This window comes from Melospiza georgiana, chromosome 1, assembly GCF_028018845.1.
Source record: "Melospiza georgiana isolate bMelGeo1 chromosome 1, bMelGeo1.pri, whole genome shotgun sequence".
In the NCBI taxonomy this organism is placed as follows: Eukaryota; Metazoa; Chordata; class Aves; order Passeriformes; family Passerellidae; genus Melospiza; species Melospiza georgiana.
The window spans coordinates 889,781-911,646 of NC_080430.1; the positions used below are offsets into that span (position 1 = coordinate 889,781).

Below are 21,866 nucleotides of genomic sequence, written 5' to 3' on the forward strand. Positions count from 1 at the left end.
AAACCAGGCCTGTTCCTGCTGGTGCTGCTGGAAATTGTCAGGAATATTTCAGCACAGTATCACAACTCAGTGCTTTTGTTCCCCTCAGTTTAGCAGGGACAGATTATTTCTCATGGCAGGTAAATTCCATCCAAGGACTCATTCCCGACAGGAAGCCAAGGGTGTGAAGTTAAAAAAGGCAATTTCCTTCCTTATTTCTGGGGGTTTTGGGAAGGAGTGTGACACCAAAGCCACTCCCTGAGGCAGGAATTTGGGGTTGGCTGCTTTCCTTCATACTCCCAGCTATGGCAGGGCTGGGACCCCAAAATGCACCCCTCATGATCCACCTGCACCTCAGGACACCTGGTTTTCCCTGATCTGCTTCTCAGTTCTACAAAGCGCTGAAATTATGTGAACTCACCCAAGAAAACAACATTATTACAGACCAGAACCTCGTGTGAGAGGGTCCCAAAGCAGCAAGGAGCAAGGCAGGTACTCTAAAAGGCTGTGGGGAGTGTGGGGACAAGGGAAGGGAGCTGCAGTCATGGTGGACCCATCCACTATGGAAGCACAACTGGAAATCTCAAACCTTCTCTTATCCAGCACCATGAAAACGGAGAGAAATTAAATTTAAAGGTGATCAAACCAAAAACTGGAGCTGTGGTGGTGATTTCAAACCAGAGGCACAGTGCAGTTCCAAAGCAGGGTGCACCTTTGTGCTTACACAGACAGAGGAAGGTTTCAACAAGCACTGCAGAGCACAGGGAGGAGGAGCAGGACGGAGCCACCCTTTGCTTCTTCTACAGCCAAGTCCAAGGAGGTAAAGCAAGAGCTCTGTAAAATGCTGCAGAGTTTAGGAGTGTAATGGCAGGTAGAAAAGGACACTGGCCTCGTGTCAGTGGCAGCCCCAGAGTTAGGAGACAGTCTAGGCTTCTAGGAGGAGAAAATAGAAGAGAGGAGAAGAAGTAGGAGAGGGAAAGGGGATGGGGAAAGGGGCGAGAAAGCGCAAGTGATTAGTAAACATCAGCACGGAGCAGCTCTGCACCACACCCAGCACCTCACAGGGCAGCACGACACCTGCCAGGGGACACACAGCTCTGCCACGGGGGCTGCGGCTGTCACCTGTCACCTGCAGGGCTGTCACCCTGTCACCTACAGCCCCTGTCACCTTCAGGGCTGTCCCCCTGTCACCTGCAGGGCTGTGTCCCTGTCACCTGCAGTCCCTGTCACGTTCAGGGCTGTCCCCCTGTCACCTGCAGGGCTGTCCCTGTCACCTGCAGGGCTGTCCCCCTGTCACCTGCAGGGCTGTCCCCCTGTCACCTGCAGGGCTGTTCCCTGTCACCACCCAGGCCCAGGCCAGCAGCAGCCCAGGAGCACAGCTGGCACTGCTCACAGTGTTTCTGTGACACTGCTGGGGACAGAAGTGCCATCAGGCTGGCTGGAGGCACAGCCCAGCCAGGGGAAGCACCAGATCCAGCAGGGACACTTCCCCAGGGATCCTCTCAGCTGCCAGCACGGGCATGGACAGCATCTTGGGCAGGAGGCACATCCACATCAACCATCCCTGACCATCCCTGATGGATTTATTTCCAGAAATTTGGTTGGGTTTTAGTTTTAAATACATATTTCCTTTGAACTCTAGGCAAATATCCTGCAATCAAGAGTTGCAAATTGAATTTTTGGTTCTGAACGTGCTGTTGGTTTGGCGAAGCCCTCCCTGACCCTGGCCTGTGGAGGTGGGTGGGCAGAGAGCTGCTCCCCCAGCAGGACCCCAGAGCCCCACTGAGCTCCTGCTCCCAGCCCTGCATCCCTGGCAGTGCTGCTCCAGCCTCTCCATTTCTCCTTTTAAGGAAGAGCAGGGCTGCAGGGGATGTGCCCAGAGTGCAGCTCTGCAGAGCCCAAACCCAAACCCCAGGGCCAGGCAGCCCCGGCCACGTCAGGCTCAGCCCTGCCCAGCCCTGGGCAGAGCTGCCAGGCTCTCCCTGCCTAAAGCCTGGCCTAAAGCCTGGCCTAAAGCCTGGCCTAAGCACAGCCTGAGCAGCCTCTGAGCTCTGCCCTGCCAGGAGAAAAGGATCCAACCCTCAGTGAGGCTCTGGCCCCGAGCTGCAGGGTTTGGGTCCCTGCCAGGGCTGCACTGAGGCTGTGTGGCAGTGCCAAGGAGTGCCAGCAGCTCAGCCTGGCTGATGCCAGCTCTGCAGACACAGCCCAAGGGCTGCACGGGATGCTGCTGCAATAACACGAGGTCAGTCATCACCTTGTTTGATGTGATGAGTGAAGGGACATCCAGCAGTGCCTGCTGAGCTGCAGCCCAGAGAGAGCCACGTTGGGATGTGCCAACAGCTGCACCACCCTGCTCCTTGGAGTGCTCCAGCACCAGCTTAAACCCAAAACCAGAGCTCTGAACACTGGTTTGGAACCTGTAGCCTTTGAACCTGTAGTGTGAGCACTGGTTTTTAACCCTGCAGCTTTTAACACTGGTTTTTAACCTGTAGTTTTGAACACTGGTTTTGAACCTGTACTTTTGAAAACTAGTTTTGAACCTGTAGTTTTGAGCACTGGTTTTCAACTCTGTAGTTTGAGCACTGGTTTTGAACCTGTAGTTTTGAACACTGGGTTTTAACCCATAGCTTTTTAACCCTGTAGTTTTGAGCACTGGTTTTTAACCTGTAGCATTGAACACCGGTTTTTAACCTGTAGCATTGAACACTGGTTTTGAACCTGTAGTTTTGAACACTGGTTTTTAACCCTGTAGTTTTGAGCACTGGTTTTGAACCCTGCAGTTTTGAGCACTGGTTTTGAACCCTGCAGTTTTGAGCACTGGTTTTTAACCTATAGCATTGAACACTGGTTTTGAACCTGTAGTTTTGAACACTGGTTTTGAACCCTGCAGTTTTGAGCACTGGTTTTTAACCTGTAGCATTGAACACTGGTTTTTAACCCTGTAGTTTTGAACACTGGTTTTTAACCTGCAGCTTTCAGCACTGGTTTTTGCAGCAGCTGCTTTGCCTGAGCATCACCTGCCTCCATCCCCTCCTGGCTGCTCCATTTCTCTGCTCTCATCCCTAGGAACCATTTCAGCTTTCAGACACAGGGAGTGGGTCCTGCTGAGAACAAACCCAGAAGCAGAGGTGGTTCAGAGCCAGGGATCCAGCCTGGGGCAGCAGCACCTCTGCAGTGTGCCATGCCAAGAGCAGCAGCTCTGAACCCTGCACACCCTGTGGAAATTCAGCATTTCTCCCTTCTCTCCCATGCAGAACCTGAACATGGAAAGCATTCCACAGGGAAGGGGGCAGGGAAAGAGGCCATGAAGGAATTGTGTCATGCACATCTCCTGTTCCTCTGGCAAACCTAATTAACTTGATGGCCACAGCTCCCCATCCTGACACCCTGCTCTGCCTCTTTGATGTCACTTTTAGACACACTTGAACAAGAGAAGGAAAAAAATCAACTCTACCCCACAAAGAGGGAACATATTAATAAATTAAAAAGCTCCAGACACATAAAAGTATCTTTGATCAAAGTTGTTAACAGTTAGTGTGAAGAGTTAAACCTCCACAAAGCAAGAGTGAGGCAAATAACAAAGGATTTCTTAAACACAAGCCAGAAGCTCAATACAAAAATCCTGATGCCTTTAATTATTCAGACCATAAATCTGATTGCATTTCTATCTCCTTTACTTAGAAGTATTAATGAAGAGGGAGGAAATATCCTTAGGAAGGTTCAGAAGCGTTCTAAATTTCAGTTTATACTGAATTACAGAAGATGTACAACTTCCTTTTGACCAGATTTCCAATGGCAAATGAAGCACAAAGATCAATTTTTTTATTCCCATCCTCACTAAGGGCATGAAACTCACTCACACTGAACCAAACTCTAAAATCCTAAAGGGAATTATAGCAAAGAGGTGTTTTAATTCACCAGTTCCCAGGCACAGAGGCTCAGGGGGAAGGGAAGCAGAGCCCACAACTGACTGGGACTGAAACAGGACCAAGCTCAGCACCTCAGCCTGACTGGAAAGGCTTTGAAAAATTCTTTTCCAGGTTCTGCACAAGTCTGAAATACTCATCCAGTTCCATCACAAGCTTCTGGCAGTCAGAACTGCCCTGATGCCATGGAAGATGCCCCAAAGGCTCAGTGTCACCTGTGCCACTGCTGGAGCAGGTGTGGGGACACAGCCATGGGGGGAGGACACAGCTGGGTCAGGGCAGGGAATAAAAACTGCTCCAAAGGGTGGGGATGTGGGAAAACACCACAGAGGGTCACAGGGAAGTCACAGGACAGGGGACAGGTCAGCTGTGGTGTTATGGACTCTCCAAAGCCATTTCTATCAGCTGCCCTCCCAGCACTGCCCCTGGACAGAGAACATCTCCAGATCCAGGTTTTACCCAAGAAACCCCTTAAACCCAAAGAAACTGAAGCTCTGTTTGGCTGCCCGCTCCTTGGCAGCTCTCTGAAGGCAAGGCCAGCCCTGGGAGGAGAGAGGAGTGCAGACAGAGGGTTGGTACCTGTGTGATGGTCCTGCAGCCCGTGGTCGCCGTTCTCCACCACCGTGGGCCCCGAGGCTGAGGAATCTGCAAGGGATCAACACAGGGGTTAAACTGCAGGGATTCATCCCAGTCAGACCTTGACAACAGCTCTGAGACACTGCAGAATCACTGAGGGTGGAAAAGAGCTCCAAGATGGAGCCCAAGCTTTGATGGATCCCCACTTGTCATCTGGTGGGGATTCCAAAAACCAACACAAGAAATTATCAATTCCAGCCCTGAGCACCCCCACAGAGCCCCAGGATCCCTGAGGCTGGAAAAGCCCTCTGGGATCACCAAATCCAGCCTGATCCCCTCCCTGTCCCCAGCTCTGAGTGCCACCCCCAGGAATTCCTGGGACACCTCCAGGGATGGGCACTGCAAACCTCCCTGGGCAAGGAGGGAGGCCTGAGCCCCCTTTCCATGGGGAAATTCCTGCTGAAACACCAAACATTGCTAAAGCAGGGATCAGGGGAGGTTTAGGTCAGGGTGGAAGATCACCAATTCCAAAACCCAGCACAGAAAATCCTCATCACTGTGAGACTGAATCCATCTTGTTCTGACACTGATTGATGGCCACAATTTGAACCAGCACCAGGATTTACAGCCTGAACTTGGGAAACCTGGCAGCAGTGGACAAGGGGAACAGTTGGAAGCTGCAGGATTTAGATTATATAGAAGAATAATTATACAGAATTTAGATTATATAAAAGCAGAAGTTTTATACAGTGAGGGTGGGCAGGCTCTGGCACAGGTGCCCAGAGCAGCTGTGGCTGCCCCTGGATCCCTGGCAGTGCCCAAGGCCAGGCTGGATGGGGCTGGGAGCACCTGGACAGTGGGAGGTGACCCTGGGACAGTGGGAGGGGTCCCTGCCATGGCAGGGCTGGCACTGGATGGGTTTAAGGCTCCTCCACCCCAGACCAGTCAGGATTCTGTGACTTTATGACCCTGAGCAGTTTTAGGGAAGCAGAACAAGCAGCACCAGCTCCTCCCTGGGCCCTCAGCTCCGCTGACAGTGAGGAAATGCTCATTGTACAAATAATAAAGAGACACACGCTCAGTCACCTGGAGCTGCTGCTGGCCCCTCCTGAGCCCCAGTTTTATACCAGGGTCCCTCAGACACAGCAGGGCTGAATCCAGCCCTCAGCAAAGCAAAGGAAAAGCATTTCCAGCTCCATCCATGCTCATCCTGGTGCTCTGCAAAAATCCCCCTGACCTTGGCAGTTCATAGCAAACCACACAGCTGCATGCTCCTGGAGGGGCTGGGGACAGCACAGGGATCCATCCCTGGAGCTGCTCCTGATCAGTTCCACAGCCCAGCTGAGCAAGGGCTGCTGTGCCCTGCGCCTGAAACAGGAACTGGGGAGGTCCTGGCAGTGCCTGGATCCCCTGAAATCAGGGTCAGTGTGGTTGAAACACAGAGTCACAGCTGCCCAAAGCACGGGAGGATGCTGCAGTGGATCCCTGAGGAATTCCATGGAATTCCTGCAGGAGCCACACATTTCATGAGCCCTGCAGAATCATGGAACCTCCTGAGAGGGAAGGAACCCCCAGGGACCATCCCAGTCCAGCCCCTGGCCCTGCACAGACAGCCCCAAATTCCCTCCATGATCACATCCTGCTTTCCTTCCTCAGAGCTGCTCCTTGCACCCTGCACAGGCAACTGAGCTGCTGGGATGCTCCAGAGTCTGGAGGAATTGAATTTCCCCATGGAAAGAGTGCTCAGGTTTGAGTGCCCATCCCTGGGGGTGTCCCAGGAACACCTGGAGGTGGCACTGAGTGCCCAGGGCTGGGGACAAGGTGGGCACTGGGCACAGCTGGCACTCCATGGGCTGGGAGGCTTTTCCAGCCTCAGTGACTCTGATGCCACCATGATTATGAATGCATTAACCCCTCCAAAGTGGGTTCCCAGAGGAGCAGAAGGACCAGAAGTGCCACAGCTCTCCTTGGGAAGGACACAGAGCAGGTAAAATGGTTCCCTGTACAGTTTTAGCTTTTTGGGAAGACAAGCTTCCAGTAAAACCAGGTCAAATCCCACCAATGCAGCCAGCAGGAGTGGCTGTTATTTTTCAGTCTTTGAAGGTCAGTGCCTTTGGAGAAATCAATCTGAGTTTGGTTTGCTGAAGCCCCAGTGTGAAAGCACCCAGCAACCTGCCCAGGGCCGGGGCTCCTCCCCTCATATCCTAAATTGCATAAACCCAAAACCATGTCAAGATGTTGTAACTACCTAATCCTCATCAGAATCACAAGATAGTATTTGCATCTGGCTCGTGGATCAAAGGATTGTTTTTATATAAACAAATTTCAGGCAGCGCTGGCTAAAGAGATAATCTGGAGCAAATGGGCAGTGCCAGCAGCAGCCCCTAATCCCAGGGGACAGCACCATGGCCAGCACGTCCCTGCAGCACCTGCAGCCTGCCCCAGGCTCCCCTGAGGGCACAGGGGGCTCTGGGGGGCTCTGGGGGGCAGGAGTGCTCCTGCAGGTTTTATCACAGCTGTAAAATGCTGACACTGAGAGGAAAATGTGAGTGAAAACACTGAGGGACAGAGAGTGACCCAGCTGGTGACTCTGAACAACGAGTGTCATCTCCTTCCATCCATTCCTTTAAATGTTCTGCCTCAAAATCACCTGCAGAGCTGCCCCAGAGCCACCAGCACAGGGAGCTGGAGCCAGGCTGGAGAGCTGGGAATGTTCATCTGGAGAGGAGAAGCTCCAGGGAGAGCTCAGAGCCCCTGGCAGGGCCTGGAGGGCTCCAGGAGAGCTGGAGAGGGACTGGGGACAAGGATGGAGGGACAGGACACAGGGAATGGCTCCCAGTGCCCGAGGGCAGGGATGGGTGGGAGATTGGGAATTGGGAATTGCTCCTGTGAGGGTGGGGAGGGTTGGCACAGATGTGCCCAGATGTGGTAGGCATCACTTTTGTGATGTAAACCCAGCAGAGCAGAGCAGCTGTGGCTGCCCCTGGGTCCCTGGCAGTGCCCAGGCCAGGCTGGACAGGGCTTGGAGAACCTTGGGATCAGGGAAGGTGTCCCTGCCATGGCAGGGGTGGCACTGGGTGGGATTTCAGGTCCTTTCCAGCCCAAACCAGTCTGGGTTTGTGATGTAACTGGGATTCTCTGATATAACTGTGGGGCAGGGATGGGGCTGGACAGACTGTGAGAGGGAAAAGGTTTAATGTCTCATCTGAGCCAAAAATGCAAATATCATCAGTGCTGATCTCCCTTTGATCCCTGTGGAACTCTGGGCTGTGGGGAGCACTCTCCATCATCTCCCCTTTCATACCTGACCAAGTGCCTGAATCCCTCTGGCTAAAGCAAATCGTGCTGCAAGGAAAGCCCTCATTCCTGGTGTGGGAAGGGAGGGAACAGCCGGAGGAGCCGAGGTGTGCCCGGGTTTGTCCCTGCAGCCGCGGGACAGAGGGCAGCAGGGCCAGCAGAGCCACCTCGTGGTGACACCGCTGTCCCAGCGCCACCGCTGGGACTGGTGCACTCAAACCGAGCCCATCCCTCCCGGCAGGCAGGGTTTGGGTCCTGCAGGGCTCAATGCCACGGCAATGGGGCCCAGGGAGCCCCCCCAGCCCCCGGGGAGGGGAGTGCAGGGCAATGAACCCCGGGCTCAAGGACAGGTTAATACATGGAATAAAATAATAGAGTTATAATAGTGAAAAGAGAGGGGGATTGCTCAGCCTGGAGAAAAGGGGGATCAGGGGGCCCTTGTGGCTCTGCACAGCTCCTGCCAGGAGGGCACAGCCAGGGGGGTTTGGGATCTTATCCCAGGGAACAGGGACAGGAGCAGAGGGAACGGCCCCAGGCTCAGGGTGGAAATTGGGAACCATTATTTCCTGGAAGGGGCTCTCCAGATGTGGCACAGCTGCCCAGGGCAGGGGGGAGTCCCCATCCCTGCAGGGATTTAAATCCCTGTGGATGTGGCACTTGGGGACAGGTCAGGGTGGCCCTGGCAGTGCTGGGCATGGTTGGACTCCGTGGTCTCTGAGGGCTTTTCCAACCTCAGCAATTCCTGATTCTGAGGATAAAAGCCAAGAGGGACCAGGGGTGCCCAATGCCCTGGGTCAGCAGCCCTGAGCAATGCCCAGCCTGTCCCAGCAGTGCCTGGCAGCTCCTGGCCACCTCTCACAGTTCCCACTGGGCAGGATGTGATATCCCAGTGCTGTGGGACATCCCTTGGCCAGGTGGGATCAGCTCCCCTGGCCATGCCCCTCACCCTCCTGGCACCTCCCTGCCTGAGCCTGGCAAAGCAAAAACTCCTCAGGAACACCCAAACCACCCAGGTGTCATCAGCACCACTCCCACAGCCACCTCCAAACACAGCACTGCCCCAGCCAGGGAGAAAATCAACCCCAGCCCAGCCCAGACCAGGAAAATCCCCTCCAAAAAATCCTGTACTCAAGGTTAAAGCTCACCAAGGGGTCTGTGAGCAGTGCAAGGATGCAGAACACAGGGACTGAGCAGGAGGGCATGTCCCAGCACAGAGCACAGAGCTGCCCTTTGGTATGGGCACAGTTCCCCACCAGGGACACAATTCCTCATCAGGGACACAATTCCTCACCAGGAACACAATTCCTGACCAGGGACACAATTCCTGACCAGGGACACAATTCCTCATCAGGGACACAATTCCTGACCAGGGACACAATTCCTGACCAGGGACACAATTCCACACCAGAAACACAATTCCTGACCAGGGACACAATTCCACACCAGGGACACAATTCCCCACCAGGAACACAATTCCTCATCAGGAACACAATTCCTCATCAGGGACACAATTCCTGACCAGGAACACAATTCCTGACCAGGAACACAATTCCCCACCAGGAACACAATTCCTCACCAGAAACACAATTCCTCATCAGGGACACAATTCCTCATCAGGAACACAATTCCTCACCAGGAACACAATTCCACACCAGGAACACAATTCCTCACCAGGAACACAATTCCACACCAGGGACACAATTCCTCACCAGAAACACAATTCCTCATCAGGGACACAATTCCTCATCAGGAACACAATTCCTCACCAGGAACACAATTCCACACCAGGAACACAATTCCTCACCAGGAACACAATTCCACACCAGAAACACAATTTCCCACCAGAAACACAATTCCTCATCAGGAACACAATTCCTCATCAGAAACACAATTCCTCATCAGAAACACAATTCCTGACCAGGGACACAATTCCCCACCAGGAACACAATTCCTCACCAGGAACACAATTCCTCACCAGGAACACAATTCCTCATCAGGAACACAATTCCTCATCAGGGACACAATTCCTCACCAGGGACACAATTCCTCACCAGGGACACAATTCCTCACCAGGAACACAATTCCTCACCAGGGACACAATTCCCCACCAGGAACACAATTCCTCACCAGGAACACAATTCCCCATCAGGAACACAATTCCTCATCAGGGACACAATTCCTCACCAGAAACACAATTCCACACCAGGGACACAATTCCACACCAGGGACACAATTCCACACCAGAAACACAATTCCTCACAGGAACACAATTCCTCATCAAGAACACAATTCCTCACCAGGGACACAATTCCCACCAGGAACACAATTCCTCATCAGGGACACAATTCCTCACCAGGAACACAATTCCACACCAGAGACACAATTCCCCACCAGAAACACAATTCCACACCAGGAACACAATTCCTGACCAGGAACACAATTCCTGACCGGGAACACAATTCCACACCAGGAACACAATTCCTCACCAGGAACACAATTCCTCACCAGGGACACAATTCCTCACTAGGAACACATTCCTCACCAGAGACACAATTCCTCATCAGGGACACAATTCTCCACCAGGAACACAATTCCTGACCAGGAACACAATTCCTCACCAGGAACACAATTCCTCATCAGGAACACAATTCCTCACCAGGAACACATTCCTCACCAGAGACACAATTCCTCATCAGGGACACAATTCTCCACCAGGAACACAATTCCCCACCAGGAACCATCACTGCACAGACAATCCTGCTCCTCACCTCAGCTGAAACACTGCCCAGGAGCTCTGCTGCAAATCATTAAACCCTCCCAGTGTTTTCCTTTCCTTGGAATGTGCTCCCATCTGAAATCCCATCATCCCACCACATCAGCACCCGAATGAAAGTGCTGCTGCAGCCTCCAGGATCTCCTGGGAGCTCCAGAGGATGCTGAGAGCCTTGGAATTGCCAAGGAAAGCAGGCAGCACACAGCCCTTGCTGCTATGTAAGGCCCACAGGGTCAAAAGGGATTATCCCAGAATTTGCCAAATTACCACGTCCAGCCAGGTGTGAGGAAGAGCTGACCCATTTCTCCCTGGTACTTCAGGAGTTAACATTATTAAAGCTTTGTTCTAGGACAGATTTTTAGTGCTCATCACAGGTCCCTGCTCTTCTCCCCTCTCTGTACTCACCCAGCCCAGGCTGGGGCCCAGCTCAACATTAAACTCTCCCAATCTGGCTCCTGGGTTTAGGGAAAAAAGTGAAAGAAAACCCTGGAGCAGAGCTGGAGCAGCTAAAGCCTGACAGGACGGAGGATTAAACCTCTTCTGACTGGGCAAAGACAATCTGAGGAGCACAGACCGTGATGTCAGAACACATTTGTGCCTTTTAACATAAATAAATGAACGAGGGGAGGCTGCAGAGCCTGAGCTCTGCAGGCTGCTCCTCTCTCTCAGGAAAGCCAGGCTGTCTGGAGCCAGGGACATGCAACTCTCTCTGCTATGCCCCAAAAACTTGGGGTCACACTCAAACACGGAACTGCGACACCAAGACCCCCTCAGGACCCTGTAAACCTCACCCAGAGCTCATTTATTTATTCTGGAGCCTCAGTAAATGAAACTTATTCAGCTTTACTGCCTTTTTAAACTGTTACAAATCTTAAATAAACTTCATGGAAGAAACAGGTATCTGTTTTTCCCTGGATATCACACACTTCTATTCCAACTCCACACCCACAATCCCAGTTCTGTAATTCCATTTTGGGAGCTTCTCCACAGCCCCAGGTCAATGCAGTTTTCTCCTGAGGGTCCGTGCCTTTCAACACAGAAAATCTGAAATTCTCAGCAGCCAGGGCTGCACCAGGTACCCTCAGCACTTCAGGGAGAAACAGATCAGAGAAATGGAAGACATTCCAGGACCAAATCCTGAGCCTGGCCTGTGGTTACTGACCCTGCTTTAGGCTTCAGTCCTCCCGTGCTGGACCAGGGTGGGAAAGCTGAACAGCTCCACTCAACAACTCCTCCATCTCCTCACCAGGGTCTCGTCTGCATCTTGCCAAAGGTTTAGATCATGCTCCTGACTGCTCTCCAGCTCTCCCAAAAAAGGGAAAAACCAATCTCCAAAGCAAGGGTAACAAACTGCATCCCCCCCTTGCCATGGAGGAGGAAACGAGCTCTGCTCAAGCAGTTCAGGATGGGCTGCAGAGAGGGGAGAGAGGGGCTGGAAAAGCCAGGAGAGCCCAGAATCCCTGAATCCCTGAGGCTGGCAAAGCCCTCCCAGCCCCCTGAGTCCCAGCTGTGCCCAGTGCCCACCTGGTCCCAGCCCTGAGCACTCAGTGCCACCTCCAGGGTTCCTGGGACACCTCCAGGGATGGGCACTGCCAACCTCCCTGGGCAGCCCCTGCCAGTATTATGTGGAATAATGAGTTGGGACAGTGATGCCCTAAAAACTAGAAAGCTAAACCCCAAGGTATCAATAGCAATGTCCAGGGACACACAGCTGGCAGGACACACTTAAGGGCCTTGTATCTTACACCAATATTGTGTCATGATTTCAGCACTGAGAAATCCTGTGCTGAGATGGTTCAGGATCTGCAGCTTCTACAACAAAGGATTGCTTTAAAATACCCTCAAATCATAAGGTGTTAACAAGTCCTCATGTTTCTCTGTTTCTGCAGTGCTAAAATAGAAATTAAATAAATAATACACATCTGAACTGCCCAAATTCCAAGTTTTATAATAATCCCCTTGCCCATCCCTCCTGCTCCTTTGGTGCCATTTAATAACTGTGTCAGCATGGAAAATTCAAGGTTACATTTTCTGTATTACAAGGCACCCAGTGCACTTCTAATCAAAGCAAATAAATGCCTTGAACAGAGCAGAACTCCCCACGCTGTGGTCCTGGAGGTTCTGTTCATTCTGAGGAATCACATCCCACCTTCCTCAGCACTGATGAGCAGCAGCGTTAAAGCAAAAAAAGAAAAATTCTTCTGAAGAAGTCATCAAGTTACCAAAGGTTTTCCTCTTCTTGAGCACAGATCAAGACCACAAAACAAATAAAATCATCAAGGCACTGCTGGTCAGTGACAATTCCCACTTGGGCAGGGAGGGAACAGCACACAAGCAAAGGAGAAATAATTTAAATTGTTCACTGGGAAAGAAACCCATTGCATGATCCCAAATCTCACTCTTTTCCCAAATCTCACTCTTTTCCCTTTCACACAGGGAAGCATCTGTTTAAAAATCTTTTTTTCCTGCGGAGTTTTTGCTAAAGCTCTCAACACAAATGAATTGGTGATGTTCCACCTCAAACTCCTGGGGTAGTTCTGGGGTCCCCAGGTCCAGGACAGACCCTGAGGGGCTGGAATGTGACCAGGGCAGGGAACGGAGCTGGGCAGGGGCTGGAGAATCCCTGAGGGAGCTGGGCAGGGCTCACCTGGAGCAAAGGAGGCTCAGGGGGCCCTCGTGGCTCTGCACAGCTCCTGCCAGGAGGGCACAGCCAGGGAAGGGTCAGGCTGTGCCCAAGGAACAGGGACAGGAGGAGAGGGAACGGCCTAAAGGGCAGGTTCAGGTGGGATATTGGGAATGCTCCTCCTGGAAAGTCTGTCCAGCCCTGGCCCAGCTGCCCAGGGCAGTGGTGGAGGCCCCATTGCTGGAGGGATTGAAATCCCTGTGGATGTGGCACTTGGGGACATGGTCAGGGGTGGCCTTGGCAGTGCTGGGTTTGATGATCTCCAAGATCTTTTCCAACCTTAATGATTCCATGACTCTAAATACCAGCTGGGCTGGAAAGTGCTCAGCAGCAGCAGCAGCAGAGGCAGCAGCACGTTTTGGTGCCATGCACACAACCAGCACAGCCAAAGAAATCCAAGTAAATAAACCTTGGGCCAGAACCATGGGATTCAGCTGGCAAACATCTGGGAGATGATGAACATTCCCATCTTCCAGTTCATCATCCACCTTTCCTGCTTGGCTCTGCCATGCCCCAGAGTGGGGTCACCTTGCACAGCTCTGCTGTTTTGGGACACTGCTTGTGGAATTTGGTCAGTGCTTCCTCTGAGAGCCCCGAAAGCACCAACCCCAAACACGAGTGTAAAGCAGAGCCTCTCCCTCAATGGGGTGGCCAGCAGGGAGAGGCTGTTTCACAGGGCAAAAAGCAGCAAACAGGGCTTGACCTCAGCCTTGCCTTTTGCCATAAGCCTGTCAGACTGAGGCCAGCAGCAGAGCAGCTCCTGTCCCAGCAGTGTCACAGCGAGCACAGATGTCCCAGCTGTAGCTTTGGGGACACTTGGGGCACTTACGTTCCACGGCAATGCCGTCCACGTGGCCTTTGCTTTTGGGCTCCTGGGAGCCAGGCCTGGCCTGCTCCTCATCATCCAGCAGGGGCACGTAGTCTGTCTTGTCCACAGTCTCCCCCACCACGTCATCAAACTTCTCAGCCTCCAGCGTGGCGATGAAATCTCTCTTCACCTCCTCCTCCACGTCCGGGGGCGGCTCCGTCAGAGCGTCGGCCAGGCTCAGGGAGTGGTCCAGGTCAGCCATGCCTGAGCACTGCAACAGCCAGGGAGAGAGGGAGAGAGAGAGAGAGAGCTCCATCAGACATGTCTGGGCACTGCACACCCCCTGTGCCTGCGCACCAAGCCTTTGTGCAGGGCTCAGTGACTCCCAGATGTTCCTAAACCTCCCATGTCCCCTGTGCCTTTACACCAAACCTTTGTGCAGTGCTCAGGAATTCCCAGATGTTCCTAAACCCGCCATGTCCCCTGTGCCTTTACACCAACCCTTTGTGCAGTGCTCAGTAACCCCCAGATGTTCCTAAACCCCCCATGTCCCCTGTGCCTTTACACCAAACCTTTGTGCAGTGCTCAGGAATTCCCAGATGTTCCTAAACCCCCCCCCTCAATGGATAAGAAATAAACTGGGATCATCTAAAGCAGGTTTAGCTCATGGATGTGACATTTCATGGGGTCTTTTATCAGAACCTTGAATAAAAAGGTAAAAAGCACCACCCAGCACCTGGCCAGGGTGGCCATGGTGTGACATTGGCCTGCCCCAGATCTGGAGTTAATGCAACCCCAGTTCTGGAGTTAATGCCACCCCAAATCTGGAGCTAATGTCACCCCAGTTCCAGAGTTAATGTCACCCCATATCTGGAGTTAATGTCACCCCAAATCTGGAGCTAATGCCACCCCAGTTCTGGAGTTAATGCCACCCCAAATCTGGAGTTAATGTCACCCCATATCTGGAGTTAATGTCACCCCAGATCTGGAGCTAATGTCACCCCAAATCTGGAGCTAATGTCACCCCAGTTCTGGAGTTAATGCCACCCCAAATCTGGAGTTAATGTCACCCCAGATCTGGAGTTAATGTCACCCCAGATCCAGAGTTAATGTCACCCCATATAGGAAAAAAATGGACAGCACACCACAACAACCCCATATCTGGAGTTAATGCCACCCCAGTTCTGGAGTTAATGCCACCCCAGATCCAGAGTTAATGTCACCCCAGATCTGGAGTTAATGTCACCCCATATCTGGAGTTAATGCCACCCCAGATCCAGAGTTAATGTCACCCCAGATCTGGAGTTAATGTCACCCCAGATTCGGAGTTAATGTCACCCCATATCTGGAGTTAATGTCACCCCAGATCCAGAGTTAATGTCACCCCAGTTCCAGAGTTAATGTCACCCCATATCTGGAGTTAATGACACCCCTGAGCAGCACAAATGACGCAAGGGAATTTAGTGCTGGGCTTGACTCCACCCAGCTCCCCTATGGAGATTAGGATTTTACATAATCTCTGATGTATATACTTCAGTGCTGCTCCTGATCCCTCCCAGAGGGTCCTGCAGCACATCCCTGTCCTCAGCAAACCTTGCTAATCCCAGCAAACCCCCTCCACCCTGGGATTTGGGAGGGAAAGTGACGTTTTCATAATGTTGACATGAAAAAAATACAGCAAAATGCACACGTAGGCATTATATCCACAGCTATGAGCTGGAAACAGAGGGGAAATAATCACCAGTTATCCCTCTCTGATTTGCATCCCTGTGTTCAATTTATTCCTGGCACCAAGCTGAAAAAATGCACCTGAACTGACTCATCTGCAGCCTTCAGGTTGGCACAACACACTCCCATCACCAATTCTTCACTTTTTCACTTTGCAGCTTTTTGAGGCCATCCTTGGAACAGAAAGGCTGCAATGCACAGAAAGGCTTTGTCCCCAGTCCCTCTCCAGCTCTCCTGGAGATCCTGGAGGGGCTCTGAGCTGCCCCTGGATCTCCCCTGTCCAGGTGAGCATTCCTGCTCCTGGATCTCCCTTGTCCATATGAGCATTCCTGCTCCTGGATCTCCCTTACCCAGGTGAGCATTCCTGCCCCTGCATTTCCCCTGTCCAGGTGAGCATTCCTGCCCCTGGATCTCCCCTGTCCAGGTGAGCATTCCTGCCCCTGGATCTCCCCTGTCCAGGTGAGCATTCCTGCCCCTGGATCTCCCTTGTCCAGGTGAGCATTCCTGCCCCTGGATCTCCCTTACCTAGGTGAGCATTCCTGCCCCTGGATCTCCCTTACCTAGGTGAGCATTCCTGCCCCTGGATCTCCCCTGCCCAGGTGAGCATTCCTGCCCCTGGATCTCCCCTGTCCAGGTGAGCATTCCTGCCCCTGGATCTCCCTTGTCCAGGTGAGCATTCCTGCCCCTGGATCTCCCCTGTCCAGATGAGCACTCCTGCCCCTGGATCTCCCCTGTCCAGGTGAGCATTCCTGCCCCTGGATCTCCCCTGTCCAGGTGAGCATTCCTGCCCCTGGATCTCCCTTACTCAGGTGAGCATTCCTGCCCCTGGATCTCCCTTACTCAGGTGAGCATTCCTGCCCCTGGATCTCCCCTGTCCAGGTGAGCATTCCTGCCCCTGGATCTCCCTTACCCAGGTGAGCATTCCTGCCCCTGCATTTCCCCTGTCCAGGTGAGCATTCCTGCCCCTGGATGTCCCTTATCCAGGTGAGCATTCCTGCCCCTGGATCTCCCCTGTCCAGGTGAGCATTCCTGCTCCTGGATCTCCCCTGTCCAGGTGAGCATTCCTGCCCCTGGATCTCCCCTGTCCAGGTGAGCATTCCCAGCTCCCCCAGCCCAGCTCCAGCCTGTCCTTAGGAGCACCAGGAGCTGCTGCCACAGAGCTGCAGCCACAGGGACACAAGGGACACAAGGGACACTTGTTGAGCTGGGTCAGGAGGGTGACCCCAGTGGCCACTGAGCAGCAGCCCAGGCCTGCTGCCCTCCATGGGGTGGCAGAACACAGCTCCTCTTGTTCCCAAAACACAAAGGCTCCTACTCCTTGAACTCCAGGAAATTCTGTGTCAGCACTGCAGGGCCAGCACATACCTACGGGCTCCAGCCCCACATTCCTGGGGAACAATGGGGTCCCACTGACAGTGGTGCTTCTGTCCTTCCAGGCAAGTCTATTATGGAAAATAATTCAGTGCAAGCTCTTCTTTTGCATTCTCTGAACAATGAAAGGTCAGGCTTGCAGGCAGAGCACACTTCAGGAGCAACTGCAGTTCTTGGTGGCTTAGATAAAGGCCCTGAGTCACAGCTTGGAAATCCAGAGGTGAAAAGTTTGGAGCTCTTCACCCCCCGTGCAGGGTTACACTTGAATGAATTAGGGTCAGTAAAAAAAAAAAAAAAAAAACATTTTCTATTTAAATGAAAAAGGCTTATAAAAAGGTTTCTTTCAGAGTTTCTGGCTATTTTAAGACAAACCATCACCCAGATGTGCACACAACTGGCTGCATCACCCTGTAGGGAGCACCAGCCAGGGAAGGCACTTCCAGAAGTTTCATTCCTGCACTGAGCAGCCTCCTTCAAGGAACAAATGGGGCTCAGACAGAGACAATTTTGCAGGCACATCCTCCTTTGTTTTCAACTCACAAGTGAACTGATGGCTTTAGGTCACTGAGCCTCAATGTGCAGTGATGAACATTTAATCACCATCTTCTGAAAATGTCATTTAGCATCAGAAGTTAAAACAATATTTACATTTCCCAGCAAGCTGCATCATGAGCACAGAGTGGCTGGAAAAGTCCCCTGAGTCCATCCAGCCCAGCCATCCCCCAGCACTGCCAAGGCCACCCCTGACCATGTCCCCAGGTGCCACATCCACAGGGATTTTAAATCCCTCCAGCAATGGGGACTCCAGCACTGCCCTGGGCAGCTGCGCCAGGGCTGGACAGACTTTTTGGGGAAGGAATTTCCCAATATCCACCCTGAACTCCCCTGGCCCAGCTGGAAGCTGTTTTCCCCTGTCCTGTGCCTGTTCCCTGGATGTGGAGTGGCTGCCCTCCATGGAAGAGCTGCCATAAAATAAATGGGATTTGTGGGGCTTGTGGCACTGTGCTGCTACTTCAGGTGTGCACAGGAACTGGGACACTGGAGTGATCTACTTTCTGGGGAAGAACAATAATGAGGCTATGCAGCCTTATCAGCAGGGCATTTCCTAGGCCATATTTAGCTAAACAGGGAGTGCAGGAAGGATGCATAAAAATAAACCAGTGTACCTAAGAAAAACCATTTCAAATACAGCACTGGTGTCCCAGACAGGCAGGAGCACTGGCACAGACTGCAGGGATCCCTCCTCAGCCCAGGTGGGCTCCAAGGACAGCCACAACCCTGGGAATTCCTCCTTTTCCCTCTCTGCTCTTACAGCCAAATTCCCAATTCCCTGCCTAAGGCACAAGGAAAATGAGGATATTGCAGGGATTGTGCCCAAGGGTACAGAGCAAATCCTGGAGCACATCCATGTGTTGAGCAGCTCAGAGAGACAGATGCTCCCACCCCATTTCCATCCATATCAGAGCTGCCTGGGAAGCATGAAAGGATCCTGCATCTCACCCCCTGCCTCCCCAGCTCTGGGAATCACACACTAACAGAGCACAGGGAAGGGGAATTCTGGCATTAACCTGGGGGTGAAGGGGAAAAACTGAGGAGTGGCAGAGATTTCTGAAGGCAGAGGTTTAAGAATGCACTGAATTTCCTCATGGAAAGGGGGTCAGGCACTGAGCTGCCCAGGGAGGTTGGCAGTGCCCATCCCTGAGGGGTCCCAGGAACACCTGGAGGTGGCACTGAGTGCTCTGGGCTGGGGACAGGGTGGGGATGGGGCACAGCTGGGCCTCAGGGGGCTGGGAGGGCTTTTCCAGCCTCAGGGATTCTGAATCATGGTTCAGCTGCCCAGGTCCTCGTGGCTGTTAAATCAGCATGGGTGACACCAACCTGACTGCAGGGTTTGTACCCAGAACAGCCTCCAAGGACAGCCCAGCCCTCCCTGACACCAGCAAAGGGAGGAGTTTGCTCCAGGGAAAGGTGGGGAAGGAGCAGGAACAGCCCTGCCACAGTGACAGGGCAAGGAGAAGGGGTTTCCTGCAGCCACACATTCCAGGAAACCTTCAAAGCACCCCAAAGCAAATCCACCCTGTTCCCTGAGCTCACACATTATTTTTACACAGGAGGGTTGTTTAGATCTCTCCTGTTCCAGGCACAGCTGATCTGTTACACTCAGGGTTTGCTCCATCTGCTCTTCTCCAGCTCAGAATCTCTGTGTACTTACCCAGTGAGTAACCTGCTTGTTGGGGTAAATAAAATCCAGCTCTCCTCAGCTGATCTGAACCATTCAGCAGGGTTATTTTAACCCCTTACCCTCCATCCTTGTTCCAAAGAGTTCCAACCCTTCACTGGATTTTAGTCCCAGCTGCCCCATCCCTGGAAGTGTCCCAGACTGGTTTGGGTTGGGAAGGACATTAAAGTCCATCCAGTGCCACATCTGCCATGGCAGGGACACCTTCCACTGTCCCAGGGTGCTGCCAGCCCTGTCCAGCCTGGCCTTTGACACTATTAGGCATCAGGAGCATCAACAACTTCTCAGGTTGTCGAGAATTTCTCTTCAGCAACTTCCTCACCCGGGTTCTACTTCAAGTGACTCCCTGGAACACCTTCCCAGGGCCACCACCCCACTCACCACCCTCTGGAAAAGGGTGAAAAAACCAAAGCCTGCATGAGCCACAGCCTGAGCTTCCCATCCAGGGAAGAGCAGAATTGCCTTCCTCAACTTTGTGCCTCCATTTTGCAGCTTCCCTGCCTGCTCTGTTGTGTTCCTGCCTCCAGGCACGCACAGGCTTGGAATTTCAAGTTATGATCAGTCTGACCCAGATTCTGTGTTCTTGTCTGAAGACAGAGAAAGAGGAGAGCTGGCACGGGGATGCTGCCCCAAAACCCAAACCTGACAGGCTGTCAAGTGTCCCAACACAATGGCACCCAGTGTGGGACACTGCCTGCCCTCCCTGGCACTGCTGGCACAGGCAATGCTGGGGTTGCTTTTCCCACAGGAGCTCACCCAGGGACCTGGTGATGCCTTGTGAGGCTGCCCTAGAGCAGAGACTGGACAGAGCTAAAGAATAAAGCAGGGATTTATTCACAGGATCTCCTCCATGGATGCACCTTGGGCAGCACCAGAGCCCAGCCAGGGCTGCACCCAAGATGAACCAAAATGGCCCCAAAATGCACGAGCGCTCCCGGGGTCTCTCCCTGGGATCAGTTCTGCTCCATTTGCACCTTGCAGTTCATTGCCCCATTGCAGCTTTAGCCCAGGCAGTCCCACCCTGCTTGTTTTTCTCTCTCCAGCCCACGGTGTTTGTGCTCTGGGGCTGAGATTTGGGTCATTTGTCCTTGGTGCCCAGCTGGAGCAGGAATTGTTTTGTCTCCCTGCTCTGTGCACAGAGCTCACCATGCCCTGATGTGGAGCTCAGACCCACACACTAGAGCAGCACAGAATCTGAAAATATAAAAGCTAAACCTGAGGCCTCACAGACAGCCCTGCAGTGACAGTGACACAGCATTCCAGCCCCAGAGCCCTGCCAGGTCCCTCCATGGCTCCATCCTGCTCCAAACAGGCTGGACCCAGCCCCTGGCCAGAGAGGGAAGAGAAACCTGCTCCCATCCAGCAGGAGCAGGGAAGGAACACTCCCTCACTTTTGCTGGTTTAAAGGAGACCCTGATGTCCACACATCCATTACCCCATCAGACCCTCTTGCTCCTGTAAAATTAGCTCCAAACTCCATCCCAAATGAGCTGCCTGGCTGGGAGGAGCAGGAACAGCTCATCATTCCCATTTCTCCTGGGTAAGTCAGGCTGCTTTTCTTAGCTGTGAGTGTTGGGAGCACTGAGCCGTGGCTGCTGAGGAAACAGGAGAGCAGAGATCTGCAGAGTCATCCTCCTTCAGAGCCCTGGAATCCATGGAAAGATTTCTGCATCCATCTCCCAGGGGAGAGGACACAGCGAGCGCCTGGGCCGCCAACGTTCCTCACATTCCCTGGCTGGGCACAAAATTCTGTGACCCAATCTGGGCATTTCTGATATTTTGGCACAGCCTAAACCAATGGGATTCACTTATTTATTGGTTTAAAGTGAAACACAGCAAGAGCTCTGCTTTGTGGCTGTTTCTGGAGTCACAGGAAATCCCTCAGATCACCAGAAGCTTCTCAGAGGCAGAGAGATGGAGGCTGAGAGATCCTTAATGAAATCTTCCCAACACTTAAAATCACACTCAGCTCCAGTGCTGGAAAAACCAGCTCAGAAAGGGTGACCTGGATCCCAGAACCATATTCAGGCATGATTATGATTCCCCAAGGAGGATGTGCAGGTACCACCCCTGGCAGAGGGAAGGTCTCCAGTTCTTTGGGATCTCCAGACCTGCTGGACCAGCCCAAGCACCCGATGGCATCATCAAAGCAGGATTAATTAGGAGATTCCAGATATTTGCACAGCAAAATCAAACCAAACTTCAGCTTGGAGTTGCTGCTGAGAGCAGAGTGAGCTGGCAGCTTCCCCAGAGCTCCTGGGAGGGCACACAGGGAGGCAGCACATCAAATATTCCTGATTTCTGTGCACATTTGGACTGCCAGCAAATGGGGATTTCAGGGAGAGTCACAGAGCCACCTCCTCCTTCAGACAACCCAGAAATACAGCAAGGGATTTTCCAGCTATTATTTATAGGTTAAATGACTGCTGCCCTCCTGTGTGAGAGGCAAGAGACAGGGCAGGAGCAGAGGAGACAGGTTTGGGGAC

At 52.6% G+C, this 21,866-nt stretch overlaps 1 protein-coding gene across 5 annotated transcripts in view; it reads right to left on the minus strand.

Moving 5' to 3' along the window:
* The window catches only part of MAP4 (microtubule associated protein 4), a 153,977-nt gene that overhangs the window by 86,781 nt on the left and 45,330 nt on the right, over window positions 1–21,866 (minus strand). For all 5 annotated transcript variants that reach the window (XM_058045325.1, XM_058045341.1, XM_058045350.1 and 2 more), the window contains 2 exons: window positions 14,064–14,313; window positions 4,485–4,550 (listed from right to left, as the gene is read on the minus strand). In XM_058045325.1, the coding sequence (XP_057901308.1) occupies window positions 4,485–4,550; window positions 14,064–14,304 (307 nt within the window). In that variant the 5' untranslated portion in view covers window positions 14,305–14,313. The remainder of the gene's footprint in view (window positions 1–4,484; window positions 4,551–14,063; window positions 14,314–21,866) is intronic.